This window comes from Ursus arctos, unplaced genomic scaffold (genome assembly GCF_023065955.2).
Source record: "Ursus arctos isolate Adak ecotype North America unplaced genomic scaffold, UrsArc2.0 scaffold_17, whole genome shotgun sequence".
Classification (NCBI taxonomy): domain Eukaryota; kingdom Metazoa; phylum Chordata; class Mammalia; order Carnivora; family Ursidae; genus Ursus; species Ursus arctos.
The window spans coordinates 37,673,215-37,694,410 of record NW_026622841.1 but is presented as its reverse complement, the minus strand read 5'-3'; the positions used below and the strand labels follow the sequence as shown (position 1 = coordinate 37,694,410).

General features: G+C 36.2%; 1 protein-coding gene across 1 annotated transcript in view; it reads right to left on the bottom strand.

Annotated features, from left to right (window-relative positions):
• The window catches only part of CCDC178 (coiled-coil domain containing 178), a 374,996-nt gene that overhangs the window by 259,875 nt on the left and 93,925 nt on the right, over window positions 1-21,196 (bottom strand). The window contains 1 exon segment of the mRNA XM_057313270.1: window positions 1,583-1,766. Coding sequence (XP_057169253.1) covers window positions 1,583-1,766 — 184 coding nt within the window.

Below are 21,196 nucleotides of genomic sequence, written 5' to 3'. Positions count from 1 at the left end.
TATACATGTGTACATCAAAGAAATGTAATGCCCTATATATTCAGCTCAGAGATTAGTGGAAGTGTTTAGCAACGGGGAATTATTTCCTAAAACACCTAATTTCTTTCTGTTGCTTCTTTCTGTGTCTCAGCTACTAAACAGTAGGGAAAGGACCTAATTAACAATTTCTTCAATTTTGCTTGAATAAAACCAGGGGGACACTTATACTTTGCCTTAGGTTGGTAAAGCAAGAACAATAGAGTTATATCAAATTTGCGCTCAACCTATAAATTGTATTTAATGGCATCAGGAAAACTTAGAAAAAAAATAATCAATTCAATATAGCATCTTTCTTAATAGATGAGTGCCTTGGGCCAGTGAAACCATGTAGCTGAAGAATTAAAGGCAGGTTGTGACAGCTATGAGATAAATATGTGAACAAAGGTTTCCTGTCAGTTGAAAAAATTAAGAAATATTGTTAAGTGGCCAAATCAGTGGTTGATGTCTTCACTGATATCCTCAATGGAAAAAAAATTAATTATAGGCCATAGAGAAACCCAGACTAGTGAAAAATTGAAGAAAATTATAAACAACATCTATAGTGTTATTACACATGCTAAACCATATGTATAATCACATGCTTTATATTTTTAAAATAACTTTGAGGTTAATTTTTACTATACACAGTTTCTATCATACTAATTTTGGAACATATATGGCATAAAAAACCCACTGAATAACCCATGGGAAGGGACAGAAGTACAATACACCAAGACCAGCTGGGTTCAATGTAGGAACAAAATCCTAGTCTCTCAGGTATAGAAACATTTATTGGAAGACAATCTAAGTGTTCTAAATTTAGAAAGCACAGGAGAAAGTCTTCACTGAATAAAGTGCTATTACAAGGCTTGAACACAGAACACAGATTCTATATTTTACAAATAATTGTACGATAATAAGTATTCAATAAGTAACTGCCAAAGATGGGAGGAGTGTAAGTATGATGTGTGATGGACAGAAGTAGCCTGTTACAGTGGTCCCTTATGTGTGGCAAAATGGAGTTGACTTTCCTAGTGTCTATACCAAACGGCAGGGAGTGGCTATTCATCATATTTCTCACTTAGGAATAGATTTCAGGCCTATGAGCAGTTGTTTCGTGGAAACACTGTGGTCTACTAAGCATTGCTTGGTGCTCAGGAATCCAGTAACTTGCAGGCCTGACGTAGGTAATCCCCTTCTTCTGTTAGTAAACTGGAAGGGTACTTCCCAGCAATCCTTCTTCGTACCATAGGCAGGAACTATTATACATGAGATACACAGGATGAGTTTAAAGCAAGCACCGTTCCTCTGGTGATCCAGGTAATTTAAGGTTAGTAATAGCAAAGAGCAGATGTTAAGTGTTGATTAGCTACACTGAGCCCCATTCCTCTTCTATTCATGCTGGGCCTCTGAAGAGAAATGATTTTATTCAGATTTACTAGAAGGAGTAATTATTTTATAAGGCTATTACAGCTTAAATTAAAGTCAAACTATCATCAACAAATCAATAAAACTGAGGTTAATAACTGTTTTTTACAATTAAGTAGAACACAAAGATACAAACCTTGAATTTTCTTCTCACTTCTGCTATTTTCTCTTCTAATTCCTCTGTTTTAAATTTGGTTAGGTGGAAAACAGCACCAAGATGATAAGCTTCTTTGTATAACTGTTTAAGAAATTCATCATTTTTTGACCTTAGTTTCAACAAAGATTGGATTTCAGACTCAAAATCTGATTTTTTCCTTATGCTGTGAAAAAAAAAAGATTCATATGATTATTCCAAGAGATTATGCATTGAGGCAAATATATTTAATAATCAGAAAAAGGAACAAGGTGATGTTTTATGTTGCCAAAAATATAAAATAACCAGATACTTAACTAAAACTTGAATACAAAGAATATGACCCAAAATTCTATTTATTTTCCTCCTTTTTCTGATGGCTACTCTTAATTGTCAAGCTGTGCTCAACCTCAGAAGGATATCAATAAGAAAGGGCTGGGGACCTCAAATGCTCAGCTTTCAGAGCATTCATTCCTTCTCTATCAATCCATCCCTTCTATATATAACATTACTAATAAGAATAATCAAATATGAGAAAAATGAGGTCCATGAAAAAGAGAAACAAAACTTAACAGAAGAAAACTAGTAACAAAACCAAAGCTTTCAAAAAGAAAACCAGGGGCACCTGGGTGGCTCAGTTGGTTAAGCATCTGCCTTCAGCTCAGGTCATGATCCCAGGGTCCTGGGATCAAGCCCCCACATTGGGCTCCCTGCTTAGTGGGGAGTCTGCTTCTCCCTCTCCCTCTGCTCCTCCCTGCCGTTCATGCTTTCTCTCTCAAATAAATAAATAAAATCTTTAAAAAACAAACAAACTAAAAAACCAAAAAGAAAACCAATAGCTAAGGACAAAGAGTTAATAGAGGGAAAAGGTAAGACATTAGGTTGGATACCACCTTTTTCCAGATACATACCATTGAGGCATACAAGATAAGAAGACAATACAAATAAGACATAGCTACATTCACAAATGAGGTAACCATTTCTATAGAATAGAAATAAAACTAGAAAGCAAAGCAAAAGTGGAGGAGAATCAGCAAAAAACTAGCTGAAGGTACGTGTTACCTGGGCAAGGTTCACTGCATCACAGTAGCGGTTTGTATCAATTGCACTTGTTTGTGAAAGAACCAATTTACTGATGAAGGCTATAGGTTTATAGAAAGCTAGGAACTACAGCATTGGGAAGAAAAGACCCAGAGACCAAAAACTCAACCAATGGGTAAAGAAGAAATTAAAAAAAAAAAAATTGAAACACAACATACAAAAAGCGGTTCTAAAAGGGAAATTGATAATAATAAGTGCCTACTTTAAGAAAAAAGACAGATCTCAAACCACCTAACTTTACACCACAAAGAACTAGAAAAGTAAGAACAAACTAAACCCAAAGTTAGAAGAAAAGAAATGAAAACTATCAGAGCAGAAACAAGTGCAATAAACCAAAAGCTATAGAAAAGATCACCAACAACAAAAATTTTTTTTAATATATAAAAACTGACAAACCTTTACATTAAAAAGAGAGAGAGAGAAAGAAAACTCAAATAAATAAAATCAGAAATGAAAGGGCTACCTTACAACTGATAACATAGAAATACAAATGACCAAAGAAACTACTATTATGAACAATTATATGCCAACAAATTGGATACTCCAGAGATGCATTCCTAGAAACACACAATCTACCAAGATTTAATCGTGAAAAAAATAGACAATCTGAACAAATCACCAGTGAACAGGAAAACAGATCCAGTAATCAAAAACTCCTAATTAAAAAAAGACCCAACCTGATGGCTTTACTGGTGAATTCTACCAAACATTTAAGAGGAATTAATGCCTACTGTCATCACAAACTCTTCTAAAAAATTTAAGAGGAAGGAAAGCTACCGAACTCAATTTTTATAAGGCCAATATTACTTTGATACCAAACCCAGACAAGGAGATTATAAGAAAAGAAAATTACAGGCCAATATCTCTGATCAATATAGATGCAAAAATCTTTAACAAAATCCTAGAAATCCGAACTCAACAACAAGTTAATAGGATCATACATCATGATCAAGTGGGCTTTATCTCTGGGATGCTAGGATGGTTCAAATACGCAAATCAGTAAATGTGATACACCACTTTAGTGGAATTAAGGTTAAAAATATGATCATGTCAATAGAAGCAGAAAAGCATTTGACAAAATTCAACATTCATTTATGATAAAACTCTCAAAATATTGTATATAGAGGGAATATATTCCAATATAATAAAGGCTGTGTATGACAAGCCCACAGTTAACATCACACTCAGTATAAAAAGCTGAAGATTTTTCCTCTAAGATCAGGAACAAGTCAAAGGTGTCCACTCTTACCATATCTTTTCTACACAGTAATGGAAATCTTAGAGCATTTAAGGAAGAAAAAGAAGTAAAATGTAACCAAATCAGAAAGGAATAGTTAAAGTTTTCTGTTTGCAGATGACATGATCCTATATAGAGAGAACCCTAAAAAACTCCACCAAAAAACTGTTAGAACTAATACATAAATTCAATAAAGTTGCAGAATACAAAAATCTGCTGCATTTCTATATACTATCAATGAACTATCTGAAAACAATAAAACAATCTCATTTATAATAGCATCAAAAAATAATAAAATACGTAGGAATAAATTTAAGACTATGAAAGATCTATACACTGACACTGTATATAAGACATTGATGAAAGAAATTGAGGAAGACAAAGATATGGAAAGATATCCTGTGTTTATGGATTAGAATATTTAATAATGTTAAAATGTCTATACTACTCAAAGCAATCAAGAGAGTCAATGAATCTCTATTAAAATTCCAGTGGCAGGAGAGGAGGAGTTAAGATGACGGAGGAGTAGGGGGTCCCTTTTTTCAGCTGGTCCCCTGAGTCGAGCTGGATAGGTACCAGACCATCCTGAAAACCCAGGGAATCAGCATGAGACACAGGAAGATACATCTGGATCTCTACCAATTAATGTCTCCAGAGCTGAGTATTAAGATACAAAGCGGGGAGCCATGAATCCGCGCACAGATATCAGAAGATAAACGGAAGGGGGGGAGCCGCCGCTCTCGGGTGCCAGGAAGCAGTAGCCACCCGCACTGGGGAGCTGCCAGACTCGTGGATCGGCACCCGCCGAGAGAGCAGACTGAGACCGTGAGTCTGGGAAAGAGCGAGCGGCCAGACTGAAATCCAGAGTTCCTGAGCACTCACTGGAACCGGATTAAACCCGGGAGCTCGGGAGTGGGGGCACGACCTGACTGAAAACCGGCGCTCCAGATGCACACGAACCACACTGAAAAAGAGAGCTCAGGAGCGCGCAGAACCGGGGGAGGCTGGCAGTGTTAGAAAAACAAAGGACAGAGACGTGCCTGCCCTGGAAGTGAGGGCTGGGACACCAGCTGTGGGGTGCACAACACAGGACGCTGCAACGTTTTTAGCAGCACCGACAGAAACAGAGTTAAAGAGGCCAAGAGAGCTCAGTGGAGAGCGGACTGCGATCTCTGTTCTGAGACAGAGGATAGGATTTGGCCACTGCTGCTCTGACTCTCAGAAGAGCAACAGAAAACCACCAGGGAAAGCCACCAGAGAACAAAAGCACGGAATACCAGCTCACGTTGTGCCAATCCCCATCCTCCCTCGCAGGGGACGGGGTGACACTACCCAAACAGGGTTGCCTGAGTATCAGTGCAGCAGGCCCCTCCCCCAGAAGGCAGGCTGAAAAATCAAGAAGCCAACATCCCTAAGATCCCTATAAAACAAGTGCACAGTGCCTGGTGCCTGGTCAATAATTTGGGCTCTGGACAACCCCGCAACCTCTCCTAATCAGAATGACGACGAGGAGAAATACTCCCAGCAAAGAAAAGATAAAGACTCTGTGGCCTCTGCCACAACACTGATGGATATGGATATAACCAAATTATCAGAAATGGAGTTCAGAGTAACAATGGTCAAGATGATGTGTAGACTTGAAAAAAATATTAACGAAAATATTAACGAGAATATAGAATCTCTAAGGGCGGAAATGAGAGCGAATCTGGCAGAAACTAAAAATGCTATGAATCAAATGCAGACAAACTAGATGCTCTGATGGCCAGGGTAAATGAGGCAGAAGAACGAATTAGTGAACTGGAGGATGGGATGGTAGAAGAGAAAGCTAAAACAGAAACTTGGCTCAAAAAAATCCAATCTCAGGAATGTAGGTTACAGGAGATTACTGACTCAATGAAACGTTCCAATGTCAGAATCATCAGCATCCCTGAGGGGGTGGAGAAAGAGAGAGGTCTACAAGAGATATTTGAACAAATTATACCTGAAAACTTCCCTAATCTAGCAAAGGAAACAAGCTTTCATGTCCACGAGGCAGAGAGGACCCCTCCCAAGTTCAACCACGGCAAACCTACGCCACGTCACGTCATAGTGCAACTCGCAAATATTAGATGCAAGGATAAAGTATTGAAAGCAGCCATGGCGAAGAAATTTCTCACCTACAAAGGCAAAAATATCAGAATTACGTCAGACCTGTCTACACAGACCTGGAATGAGAGGAAGGTTTGGCAGGGTATGTTTAAAGCTCTATCCGAGAAAAAGATGCAGCCAAGGATCCTTTATCCAGAAAGGCTGTCATTCAGAAATGATGGAGGGATAAGGACCTTCCATGATCACCAGACACTGATCAAATTCGTAACCACGAAACCAGCCCTACAGGAGATATTAAGGGGGTTCTATAAAAGTAAAAAGGCCCAAGAGTGATACAGAACAGAAAGTTACAATCTATAGAAACAAGGACTTTACAGGTAACATAACATCATTAAAATCATATCTCTCAATAATCACTCTCAATGTGAATGGCTTAAATGCTCCCATAAAACACCACGGGGTTGCAGATTGGATAAAAAGACATGACCCATCCATTTGCTGTCTACAAGAGACTCATCTTAAACCTAAAGATACATCCAGACTGAAAGTGAAGGGATGGAAAACCATCTTTCAAGCCAATGGACAAAAGAAAGCTGGGGTAGCAATTCTCATATCAGACATATTGGATTTTAAACTAAAGACTATAGTTAGAGATACAGAAGGACACTAAATTATTCTTAAAGGATGTATCCAACAAGTGGATATGACAATTATAAATATCTATGCCCCCAACAGAGGAACAGGAAGATACACAGGCCAACTCTTAACCAGAATAAAGAGACATATAGGTAAAAATACGTTAATAGTAGGGGACCTCAACACTCCACTACCAGCTATAGACAGATCACCTAAGCAGAAAATCAACAAAGAAACAAGAGCTTTGAATGATATACTGGACCAGATGGACCTCATAGATATATACAGAACACTGCACTCTAGAACAACAGAATACTCATTCTTTTCAAATGCACATGGAACACTCTCCAGAATAGATCATGTTCTGGGTCACAAAACAGGTCCCAACCGTTACCAAAACACTGAAATTATTCCCTGCATATTCTCAGACCACAATGCTTTGAAAATGGAACTCAATCACAAGGAAAAATTTGGAAGAAACTCAAACACTTGGAAACTAAGAACCATCCTGCTCAAGAATGATTCAAAAACCAGGAAATCAAAAATCAATTTAAACAATTTATGGAGACCAACGAGAATGAAAACACAACAGTCAAAAACCTATGGGACACTGCAAAGGCAGTCCTATGGGGAAAATACATAGCCATCCAAACCTCACTCAAAAGAATAGAAAAATCTGGGGTGCCTGGGTGGCACAGCGGTTAAGCGCCTGCCTTCAGCTCAGGGCGTGATCCTGGCGTTATGGGATTGAGCCCCACATCAGGCTCTTCCGCTATGAGCCTGCTTCTTCCTCTCCCACTCCCCCTGCTTGTGTTCCGTCTCTCACTGGCTGTCTCTATCTCTGTCGAATAAATAAATAAAATCTTAAAAAAAAAAAAAAGAATAGAAAAATCTAAAATGCAGTTTTTATATTCTCACCTCAAGAAGCTGGAACAGCATTAGAAGAACAGGCCTAATCCACGCACGGGAAAGCAGTTGATCAAGATTAGAGCAGAGATCAATGAATTGGAAACCAGGAGCACAGTAGAGCAGATCAACAGAACTAGAAGCTGCATCTTTGAAAGAATAAAGAAAATAGATAAGCCACTGGCAAGACTTATCCAAAAGAATAGAGAAAGGACCCAAATTAATAAAATTATGAATGAAAAGGGAGAGGTCACAACCAACACCAAGGAAATAGGAAAGATCATTAGAAACTTTTATCAACAGCTTTATGCCAATAAATTAAGCAACCTGGAAGAGATGGAGGCCTTCCTGGAAACCTATAAACTACTAAGATTGAAACAGGAAGAAACTGATTTTTTAAACAGACCAATTAATTATGAAGAGACTGAAGCAGTGATTAAAAACCTTCCAAAAAACAAAACTCCACGGCCTGATGGATTCCCCAGAGAATTCTACCAAACATTCAAAGAAGAAATAATACCTATTCTCCTAAAGCTGTTTCAAAAAATAGAAAGAGAAGGAAAACTACTAAATTCATTCTATGAGGCCAATGTTACCTTGATCCCCAAACCAGGCACAGACCCCATCAAAAAGGACAATTATAGACCGATATCCGTGATTAATATGGACGCCAAAATTCTCGACAAGATGCTAGCTAATAGGATCCAACAGTACATTAAAAGGATTATCCATCATGACCAAGTGGGATTCATCCCTGGGATGCAAGGGTGGTTCAACATTTGCAAATCGATCAGTGTGATAGATCATATCAACAAGAAAAGAGTCAAGAATCATATGATCCTCTCAATAGATGCAGAAAAAGCATTTGACAAAATACACCATCTTTTCCTGATTAAAGCCCTTCAGAGTATAGAGATAGAGGGTACATTCCTCAATCTCATAAAAACCATCTATGAAAAGCCTACAGCAAATATCATTCTCAATGGGGAAAAGCTGGAAGCCTTTCCCTGAAGATCAGGAGCATGACAAGGATGCCCACTCTTGCCATTATTATTCAACATAGTACTAGAAATCCTTGCAGCAGAAATCAGACAACAAAAAGGGATAAAAGGTATCCAAATTGGCAAAGAAGAAGTCAAACTGTCTCTCTTCACAGATGACATGATACTCTATATGCAAAACCCAAAAGAAGCTACCCCCAAACTACTAGAAGTTATAGAGCAATTCAATAATGTGGGGGGATACAAAATCAATGCTCAGAAATCAGTTGCATTTCTATACATGCACAATGAGACCGAAGAAAGAGAAATTAGGGAATCCATCCCGTTTACAAAAGCACCAAAAATCATACATTATCTCGGAATTAACTTAACCAGAGAGGGAAAGGATCTATATTCTAGAAACTACAAATCACTCTTGAAAGACATTGAAGAAGACACAAAAAGATGGAAAAATATTCCATGAGCATGGGTAGGAAAATTAACATAGTTAAAATGTCCATGCTATCCAGAGCAATCTACACTTTCAATGCCATCCCAATCAAAATGCCAATGACATTTTTCAAAGAACTGGAACAAACCACCCTTAAATTTGTGGGGAACCAGAAAAGGCCCCAAATCGCCTAGGAACTGTTGAAAAGGAAAAATAAAGCTGGGGGCATCACAATGCCAGATTTCAAGTTGTACTACAAAGCTGTGATCACAAAGACAGCATGGTACTGGCACAAAAGCAGACACATAGACCAATGGAACAGAATAGAGAACCCAGAAATGGACCCTCGGATCTTTGGACAACCAATCTTTGATAAAGTGGTAAAAAACATCCGGTGGAAAAAAGACAGTCTCTTCAATAAATGGTGCTGGGAAAATTGGACAGCTACATGCAAAAGAATGAAACTTGACCACTCTCTCACACCATACACAAAGATAAACTCCACATGGATGAAAGACCTCGATGTGAGACAGGAATCCATCAAAATCCTAGAGCAGAGCATAGGCAGCAACCTCTTTGACTTCGGCCACAGCAACCTTTTTCATGACACATCTCCAAAGGCAAGAGAAACAGAAGAAAAAATGAACTTGTGGGACTTTATCAAGATAAAAAGCTTCTGCACAGCCAAGGAAACAGTCAAAAAAACTAAGAGGCAGCCCACAGAATGGGAGAAGATATTTGCGAATGACACAAGATAAAAGACTGGTATCCAAGATCTACAAAGAACTTCTCAAACTCAATAGACAAGAAACAAATAAGGAAATCAAAAAATGGGCAGAAGACACGAACAGACACTTTTCCAATAAAGACATACAAATGGCAAACAGACACATGAAAAAATGTTCAATCATTAGCTATCAGGGAAATTCAAATCAAAACCATATTGAGATACCACCTTACGCCAGTTAGGATGGCAAAAATTGAAAAGGCAGGCAACAACAAAAGTTGGAGAGGATGTGGAGAAAGGGGATCCCTCCTACATTGTTGGTGGGAATGCAAGTTGGTACAGCCACTTTGGAAAACAGTGCGGAAGTCCCTTAAAAAGTTAAAAATTGAGCTACCCTACAATCCAGCAATTTCATTACTGGGTGTTTACCCCAAAGATAGAGACATAGTGAAGAGAAGGGCCATATGAACCCCAATGTTCATAGTAGCATTGTCCACAATAGTAAATCGTGGAAGGACCCGAGATGCCCTTCAACAGATGACTGGATTAAGAAGATGTAGTCCATATATGCAATGGAATATTACTCAGCCATCAAAAAGAACAATTTTTCAACATTTGCAGCAACATGGATGGGACTGGAGGAGATAATGCTAAGTGAAATAAGTCAAGCAGAATAAGACAATTCTCATATGGTTTCACTCATTTATGGAACATAAGAAGTAGGAAGATCGGTAGGAGAAGAAAGGGAAGGAGAAGAGGGGGGGTAAACAGAAGGGGGAATGAAGCATGAGAGACTATGGACTCTGTGAAACAAACTGAGGGCTTCAGAGGGGAGGTGGGTGGGTGAATGGGATAGGCTGGTGATGGGTATTAAGGAGGGCATGTATTGCATGGTGCACTGGGTGTTGTATGCAAGTAATGAAGCATGGAACATAATATAATAAAAAAATAAATAAATAAAATGAAAAATAAAAATAAAATTCCAATGGCGCGGCGCCTGGGTGGCTCAGTCATTAAGCGTCTGCCTTCAGCTCAGGGTGTGATCCTAGGGTCCTCAGATCAAATCCTGCATTGGGCTCCCTGCTCCACAGGAAGCCTGCTTCTTCCTCTCCCACTCCCCCTGCTTGTGTTCCCTCTCTCGCTGGCTGTCTCTCCCTCTCTGTTAAATAAATAAATAAAATCTTTAAGAAAAAATAAATAAGTAAATAAAAAATAAAATTCCAGAGGCATTTTTCACAGATATAGAAAAAAAGAATCCTAACATTTGCACTAAGCCACAAAAGACCCCAAATAGCCAAAGCAATCTGGAAAAAGAAGAACAAAGCCAGAGGAATCACGCTTCCTTACTCAAAAGATATTGTAAAGCTATAGTAATCAAAGCAATATGATACTGGCATAAAAAAACAGACACATATACCAATAAAACAGAATAAAGAGCCCAGAAACAAACTTTTAACAAGAATGCCAGCAACACACAATGGGGAAAGAGCCATCTCTTCAATAAATGGTGTTGGGAAAACTGGACAGCCACGCGCAAAAGAATGAAATTGGCTGAACCCCTATCTTACACCACTTACAAAAATTAAATTGAAATGGATTAAGGAATTAAATTCAAGAACTAAAACTACAAAACTCCTAGAAGAAACATAGGGAAGACTCTCTTTGACATTGGTCTTGGCATTTTTTTTTTTTTTTTACACATATGACACCAAAAGCACAAGAAACAAAGTAAAAAAATCAGGTGGGACTGTGTCAAATTAAAAAGCTTTTGTACAGCAAACAAAACAAACAAACAAAACCAAAAAAGAAAAAAACCTCAATAATTTAAAAAGCCAACCTACTTAATGAGAGAAAATATATTTCAAACCATTTATGTGTTAATCTCTAATGTGATAAGACGTTAATACCTTAAGTGAAAGTACTTTTAAATTAATAAGAAAAAATGATTTTGGATCTAGAATATGACGCTTTGAGATAATCCTTGTTTGAATGGATTGAATAGAAAACAAAATGTGAGTTCATGGAAACAGAAATGTGCACTTAAGATTTGATATAAGGAATAGAAGGGCAGAGATGGGAGGCCAGGCTCTATTTTATCTTGTGTTTGCTTCTTTTCTAAGATGAGCAATTCTATGCAATGTTCATATGCTATTAAAGTAGAGAGAAATAATGATAATTCATGGGAAAGAGGAGATAATTGTAGTTGCAAAGCCCCTAAATGTGTAAGAGTAAATGGCATCCAGGGTTGCCTGAGTGGCTCAGTTGCTTAAGTGTTTGCCTTTGGCTCAGATCATGATGCCAAGGTCTTAGGATCACTTTTCCCTTTCCCTCTGCATGCCTCCCAACTCTGCTCATGCTCTTTCTCTCAAATAAATTAATAAAATCTTTTTTAAAAAAAAGAGTAAATGGCATCCACTTGGCAAGTGTGTGGGTGATGGGAACCCCTATGTAAGAGCTGCTTCCATTATTATATATTAATAGAGAGGAACACAGAATATGTAAAGACAGATGCAAATAGGCTAGCAAGAGAAAGAGGTAATTTTCATTTGATTGCATCTACGTTCTCTATTAATTATTAGGGAAGATAATTAGCTTTAAGAATGAGGGTGATGTGGGTATTAGGAAGGAAGACAGTGATAAGACATGAGATAGTTGTTAGAAAAATTGAATTGTCTAAAAATTTCTTGGTAGTGATGAATGTCACTTGAGATTTATAGTCATAGAAATTAAGTTCTGCTCAGCAGCAAATTTATTGCAGTACTAATGAAGCTTAAATATGAGGGCCTCTAACTGACCCCAACCCCTTATAAAGTCCTTTGAGTATCTCTAATAGTGTTTTCAAATGGTCATATATTTTTTATACAGTTTGTAAAAATAAGATATTTTAACCAAAATTTATTAAGACTATTTTCTTTTTCTGACATAATTTATCCTTGGCAAGTGGCATTGAATTGGTTGGGGGAATTCTATATTCATAACCTTGCATTCTTCATGAAGAGATCTCACATTCTATAACACCTAGGGCCCTACTAATTTTTTATATCCTACCCTCTTGTCCTTTAGGGACCACCAAAACAGGATCCACCCAAGGTGAGATTAATTAACGTAACTGTGTTTTACTTTAGCCACATTCGGCTATTCGGATCCTGCTTCAGTTCAATGATAGGGCTTTCCAAGTCACAGAAATAAAATTTGAATGTTATTTAAATGAACACTTATTTTTGTCAGATATTAACTAGGTTCTGTAAAAAAAGAAGGAAGGACAAAAAGGTGGGACATGAAAAATTAGTAGGGATAATAGACGGGTTATCTTGAAGTGTCAAATACTTGTTGGAGTGAGAGTAATAGTAGAGTACAAGTAAGCTGGAAAGAGAGGTGTCAGTTGTGAGAGAATGGATTCTTAAAATTGAGACCAGGAGGTGACTTCATTAATGGAACTGATAAGATGTAAGGGTAAAACTGTAAGAGAAGGTGGTTGGTATGAGATGGAAGAAAAGACTGTTGGGAATATGGAGGTCTAAAAATTGAGAATCCAAGTCTTGCATGTACTGAATACACACCAAATTCAGGTTTTGGTTGCCTCTGCAGAGAGACCGAGAGAGAATAGGGAATGGGAAGAGCAATTTATTTGTAATATTTTAATTCCTTAAAAAATGTCTCAAGTAGGCTAAAATATTGGTGAGTAGTTAATTTTGAATGGAGCATATAGCATTTTCTCTTTCAATAGCTGAAAAAATAAAAAATAAAAGCAAAATAGTTTAAGAACATTCAATGAAAAGTGTGCTGGTAAATGCTGAAAAAGTCATATTCTATACTCCTGTGAAGTACCTCAAATTAATAGGCTGGTAAGATATAGCTAAGCGAGTATGAAAAACAGTACGCTGTGGATTCATTCTAAGTATCCCAGGCTATTTAACAACTTCAATAATATTCTAATTGCTATCTCTACAAATAAATCACTATCCTGTTAACTTTTTTTTTAATAATGATTTTTTATTATATTATGTTAGTCACCATACAGTACTATCCTGTTAACTCCTGATAAACACATTTCATAAAATATACCAGTATGTCTTTATGGTGTTCAATAGCTTTTTTGCTCATTTCCCTCGATTATCAACCCCATCTTTGGATCACTGCAGTTACAATGACATTGTCTTGCTTGAGGTACAGTAGAGCATTAGGAGTAGATATTTTGCAGAGCTTGAAAGTAAGAAAATGGCTATACAGAAATTCAAACCACACAGTTAAGTTCAAGCAAACTAAATACAAATTAATCAATTTCAAATCATCTTAAACAAGTTCATTTTCCTTGACTTAGGTTACTGAAGCCTGCCTATCATGCGAATAAGCAATCAAGTGAAGTTGCTTGCTCAAGTCAAATGTCCCAAATATAAAAGGTCCATTTCTAAAGGATGCTGGCTTATCTGAAAGACAAAATTACTAATTATACATTATACTATAAGGTAAAAAATCATGTATCATTATCATCACCAAAAGGTCTTGCAAATATTTGTATGCACAGAGTCAAGGACAAAGTCTGTTAAGAAATATGACATCTATCTTTCAATGTTGCCATTTTTAAAATGAACTATATATGAACAGTAGATCATATACTGAATTAACTATGTAATTTATTCAAATAGTGTGACAGTTGGAAATGACATCAAATAGTGAGATGATACTCTAGTGGAATCTTAGAATATATGTATCAGTCAAAATTTGGGGAATTTTCATGAGGGCATTCAAAAGATGTACGAGTATCAGTGATTTGCTTAAAAAGTTGTTATTATTATTTTTAGACCCAAGGAAAAAAGAAGTTGGGATTAAGGGGAAGGTGATTCAGGTAAATGGAAGAAAAAGAAAAAATGAAGGAAAGAGTGAGAAGAACAGAGCTCTTTTGAGAAAGCAATGGGTATAGCCAAATAGAGATGGAGAATTAAATAAATAGGCTTTTGATTTTTTTTTTTGGAAGTAGTAAGTGTCATGTCCATAGTCTGCTATAACATGTCAGAGATAGGAATCAAGACTTGCCAGTAGAGAAAGAGAGGCAGTATTTCTGAGAAAGAACATAAATTTTGGATTCAGATACACCCACAATCAAATTCTAATTGTTCTTTATGTAATATGGAGGGATGGTTTCATATACAATTTCCTTATCTGTAAAATTTACTTAACAATATCTACCATTAAGGTTGTTATAAAGATTAGGTTTAAATACATTGAGAATAATATATACACTGTACTTATGCACATTGAGTAACATACACAAATGATTTAACACATCATTTATTAATCAGAAAGTATTTTGTTAATCAGAAAGTATTAACAGCATGGATCTTTATTACGGTGCCAACTGGTTTAATGAAATGGGAGATAATGAGAGAAAGAAGACAAATAAAAAAGGTAAATAATCATTAATATTACTTTGGAAAAAATGAGATCACAGGTGACATCAGAACAAACATATAGCAGAAAGAATCGGAGCACAGAGATACTGAAGCAAAAAAAGAAATAAGGATAACAAATTTTTATATTCAGCTTTCATTAGCTCATTATGTGATTTATTTAACACCTACTGAGAAGAACACAAGCACACAGACACACACAAACACACACAATGCCTAAAAGCAAGGAGCTTAGCTGAGAGGAAACATAAACAAACCACCAGTAACTGTACACACTGTGACAAGTCCTGGGCAAAAAGTATATTGAATCAGAGGAGGGTTAGTTAAATGAATACTTATGAGCATTGACTGCATACCAAGTGCTATGCTAGGTGACTGGGATACAAAAATGAATTAAAACAAAACTTCACAATTTATATCCTCATGAAGGAAAAAAGACTCACAAAATAACAGATCTTGGTGCAATCCTAAGTACAACAGAAAAAAACAGAAGAAGTACTTAATAACCACCTTGTTTTGGGGATAGCGGAAAATTACCAACAAGGAAAGCATCTGGGAAGAGTTAATGTCTGATCTATCGTATGAATGATCAATTAATCATATATATATATGATTATATATATGATCAATTAATCATATATATGTGATTATGTATATTATATATATATTATAAAAGAGGAAAAGGAGGAGGGGAAAGAAAAGGAAGGGAATTTCAATCAGATAAATACCACAGGCAAAGATTAAAGCTTAAAACAATGTATTTTTGGATCTATTAGCATTTTAATAGATCAGAACATTGAGATCATGGAAACGAGTGCTACCAGAGGAGTCTGAAGTTGTACAAGTAACAGATTGAGGTGTCAGCTAACAGTCTGGGAGCTTAGACTTTATGCTATAGTAGGTAGGGAGACTCTGAAACTTCTAAGATGTTGTAAGTAAGTAACATTTCATCCTTTGTAGATAATTGCAAGGGTAATACTGTATATGCTGGATCCGAGGACTCAAACTTGGAGTAAGGTGGACTAGTGGGAAGCCTATTTTAATATTTCAATTAAAAGACAACTAGGGCATGATTTATTTCACTGGTAATGAAAATGGACAGAAAGAAAAGCACCATTTAAAAGACAGACTTAAAGAAGTTGGTAAAATGTTGGCTGTAAGCAGGTTGAGAGGCATATAGGATGATGCCTGAAACAAGTAACTTGATGGGTAATGGTGTCAAGATGTGATGTTGGGGGAGAGAGTAGATAGTCAAAATGATACTATCACGAGAAAGAAAGATGTGGATAGAGATTAAAAAGTAAAGAAAAGTATGACATATGTTAAGATACTGAGTAGATAAAATCTGGAATCGAAAGTAGACCAAGGATTTAAATGGGCTATAGTTAGCACCCTGAGCTAATCTATTAGAGACAGGCAGAGATAAACGAGCCGCTGTAGCATTTCTAGAGAGATTACCTTCATAGAGTTAAAGGGAGAACCAAGGGAATCTCAAAAAGGGATAGCATCAGAGAGGGCACAGACACAAATGCGTGGTTCACATGGAGGAAAAAAGACATCCAGTAACACTAAAAGCATCCAGTGGATTTAGAAAGGGAGATGTTTGTTGTTGTTTTTAACTTCAGTGAGATAAATTTTGGTGGCACGGGAGTTTCAAAAGCCAGACTGCTGTGTGTCAAAAAAGTGATTAAAAGTCAAGCAAATACTGTTAATAATCTAGCAAATATTGCTAGTTATGTGACTATTTTAATGGGAATATAAGGGAAATACTGTGTGATTGACAAAAATACAACTAGAACGAACACAAGGCTTTCATTTTAGCTTGGAAGAGGGTTAATAATGAATACAGGCTGAAGGAAAAAAGTAATGAAGATGTCAGACATAGAAGTGATAAGAATAAAACTATGTCCTGAACAGGGCAAAAGGGATTAAGACCAAGAGCAGAGAAAGAGGTGTTGGCCTTAAAGAGGAAGTACCATTTACCACTCAAATGTAAAGAGTCAGGAAAGTGGTTCGCAGATGTTATCACAGTGGAATAGATTTGTTTGATAAAATGTATCATGTCTTCAACTTTTCCTTCCAGTATGAGTAACCTGTGGTATAAAGAAAATTAAAGTTTCCTTTCTGAGTTTATCTTGTTTGGGATTATTGTGATGCCTGAATCTAAGGATTCACACTTTAAAGAATTATGGACTGTTATCTGCCATTGTCTTTTTGAATATTGCTTTCCCATTTTCTTATTTATTTCTCACTATCTTCTCCATAATTCTTAGTATTTCCTCCATATGTTTTGTCTCTTTTGCTCTCTGTGCTGCATTCTGGTTCCTCTCCATGTTTCCAAGTGTACGGATTCTTTCCCCTCCCAGCTGCTTTGTTATTTAATAATAAAATCTTTAATCAAAACGAATCCAGTTTTTAGCTCTGCAAGTTTTGGTGAGTTCTTTTTCAAACCTCCCTGAACTGTTTTAATAGTGTTCTATTAGTTTGTTTTGTTCCCTTTAACAATTTTAACTTACTCAGGCAGAGTTATTTTAATACTATCATTTGAAATTATTGGGGGTATAAATATGCTGCTGATTATTTCTGCTAACTCTCATTCATGTTGGAATTTTGTGAGCTCATCTTTAAAAGCTTTACTTTATCTCAGAAAGTCTTGTGTGGCCTCAGCCAATTTATTTTTCTAGAGAATATTTATCAAAGTAAGATAATTTCTTAAAGTGGTAATTTCTTGTTTGAGACCACCTAGATGGTATATATAAAGGAAAATATCAAACAATTGTGACAAAAAGGCAGACTGTTCTCACTTGTTTTTCCCTACCCAGGTTCCAGGCTTAGGCAAACACACTTCCTTGTCTCTGCCTTTGTTGTGAGTATATTTTTTTCTGCTCTACCCATTCAAATGCCTTTACTTTACCCAGCTCCCTTACTTGTTCAGATTCATAGCCCATGGCCTATATTCTGAAGACACTAAAATTTAACTACCCTGTTTGCCAAGATCAGCAAAGTTACTCTACAATTCTTATTTTCAGAGCAGCCAAATATCAACTAAAATTTTAACTTGAGGTTGTTCAGTTTTCTTTGCATTAGTCCCTGAGGATTTCCTTTACTTTCCCATAACCACGACATGGCATTTAAAGAATGTGTATCCTATTTATGCTCCATTTATAAGTGTCTTACATTCTCTGATATCAACATTGCAGGAAATGTAAATTCTCATGACTCTTTAATCTACATATTTTTTAGACATTTCACCCTGTCCTTTTAATTTTATGACTCAAAATTTTTGCCTTCCTCACCTCTGTGCTATAGACCTATGTACCTGATTTTACTTTTCATTTCCATTTGAATAGCTAATTAGAATCTGAAGTTTAATATGGCCCAAAGAGACATAATTATATCTTCTCCAAAATCCTCCTCACACTTTCCTCAAGCCATTGTTACCTCAGGAAACAGCCGGAGGACCATTTTTTCCCTCACATTTTATATTCCATCTATCAAAAGATCTAGTTGGCACTTCCTCTGAAATATATCTGAAATCAGCTATTACCATTTTTATTGGGAAAAAACCTTGATCTATGTCATCATTATTATAATTTTTCTGAATTACAAAAAAAGCTGTCATCCTTCCTATATGCACTAAAGTCCATCCTTCACTAAGCTGCCCAACAGATCTTTCTAAAATAAAATGTAAGATACTTTAAATGCATTCAATGTTTTCATCTATATTCCTTTATCACAGCCCACTTAAGGGGTTGCAGTATCTGGGCCCTGTCTGCTTGCCAACATTTGTCTCTTTAAATTACTCTACCCACATACAATTTTCCGGAAACACTGACCTCCACTCTGTTTCTAGAACACATAGGATCTTTATCCATCACAGGGCTTTTGCATGTTCCATTCCTTTTACTTGACAACTTCTTCCTCGGATCAGCTCAAAGGTAGCATGTCTTCTTCATTCACGTCTCCATTCAAATATTACACCTTAGAGACAGGTGTTCCTAAAGGTCCTTGCTAAAGCAGAGCTCCCAAACCTTCCCTGGCCTTGTAACTCAAGCACATTATCCAATTTTTTCTTTCTCACAAAAGTATCAGTAACTGAATTTTTAAAAAATAATCGTTTCACATGTTTATTATCTATTTTGGAGAATGTAAATTTAAATGCTATCCCTAGCGCTTAAACAGCATTTCATATCAAGCAAGTGTTCAGGACACACAAACACACACACATGCACAAACATATACACTCACAAACATACATTCGATATTTAGGTTTATATTTTCTTTTTTTTCTTTTTTTTTTTTTTAACATTTTGTTTATTTATTTGACAGAGAGAAAGAGACCACAAGCAGGGGGCGCAGCAGGCAGAGGGAGAAGCAGGCTCCCCGCTGAGCAGGAAGCCAGACCTGGGGCTCTATCCCAGGACTCTGGGATCAAGACCCCAGCTGAAGGCAGCTACTTAACCAAATGAGCCACCCAGGCACCCAGGTCTACATTTTCTTTAAGTATAAACCTTGATTATAAAGTTCATTATAAGCATAAAGTTATAATATTAGTCTACTGACCATAATTGTTAGATTATAAAATCACTGCACAGAGTAAAAATAAAGATACATGAAACTATTTCTGATGTTAACCATGAGATAATAAAAACCTTTATATTATTTTCTGTATCTCTTATAATGTATAGTGTATAACAAATGAATTTTTCTATCAAAAATGCCATTCAACAAATATTTAATGCACATTAACAATGCGTCTGTAGATTAGTGACTAGATTAGTCCTTGAGGATTCAATAACAAGTGAAAATACAGATAGGTCCTATCTGCAAGCATTTATAAAGCAGTAGGTGTGCAGCCATGCAAAAAGTATACATTTTATCTTTTTTTATTTTATGTGTAAACTATCACCAAGGCTATACTATTTCTAAGAGGAAAAATAACTAAATAAATTTGAGATCGTACAGAAGGCAGAATACTTCTAGAAAACCACAGAAATGAATGGGGGAAAGAAATCACAGGTAATAAGTCACTAACGGCTAAAAAGAGCTGCAACTCCAGAATTTTTTGCTAGCTAAAGCCATTCCTGCCTTTCTAATCATACTTATTAGGCTGCTAATAAAGTTTAGCTTCTATAATAATTATTACCTTGGGGGTTCATTAAAAGCAGGAACTTTCCCTTTTATATATATATACAGAAACTTTATGCATGTAATATGAATTCAATAATAGATTAATAAATTACTGAATGTATTTTTTGTTGGACTGAATTAACAATTTATGTAATTTAATGTCTGTTTTTAAACATAACATTTTATTGAAGTAGAACTTTTATAAAAAAGAGTATGCAAATCAAAGAATACAGCTTATTACATTTCACTGTTGAATGGACCAGTAATGCTTTCATTCAGACAGAAAAAACTGAACACTGTCAGCAGAAACTCCTATGAGTGCTCTCCCAGTGACTGCCATCCAACAGGAGCTGCAATCCTGATGTCTACCACCACCATGAAAATGTGTTAGTTTTTGAAGTGGATCATATTGTATATACTACTTTTGTGTCTTCTTTTGCTCAATATTATGATTATGAGATTCACCCAGGTTGTTCTATGTAGCTGAATTCTGTTCATTTGGCTCTTGATTTTGGCTCAGGTCATGATCTCAGGGTTGTGAGATCAAGCTCCATGTTGGGCTCTGTACTGGGCATGGAGCCTGCTTGGCATTCTCTCTCACCTTTTCCCTCTGCTCCCTACCACTTGCTCTATATCAAGAGAAAAATTTAAAATCTTATTTCCTACCAACTACTGTTAGTATCTAGTAATGTTTCAGTTATCTAGCTATCTATATTTTGGCCAACACTACACAGTTTAATGATTGTTTAATCTTTTTCTTATTTAAATAGATCATAGAGCTGTTTATGGTTACTTTTGCCTGATATCATTTTATTAAATTATAAAACAATATTACATTAGGAGTTTAGTTATAACCACAATAGAAATTTTGATTTATTTGATTAGAACTTGATTTTTTCTCATGTTGAATATTAAAAAATTTTACATACTCCTCCATTTACTCATTTTAAAAA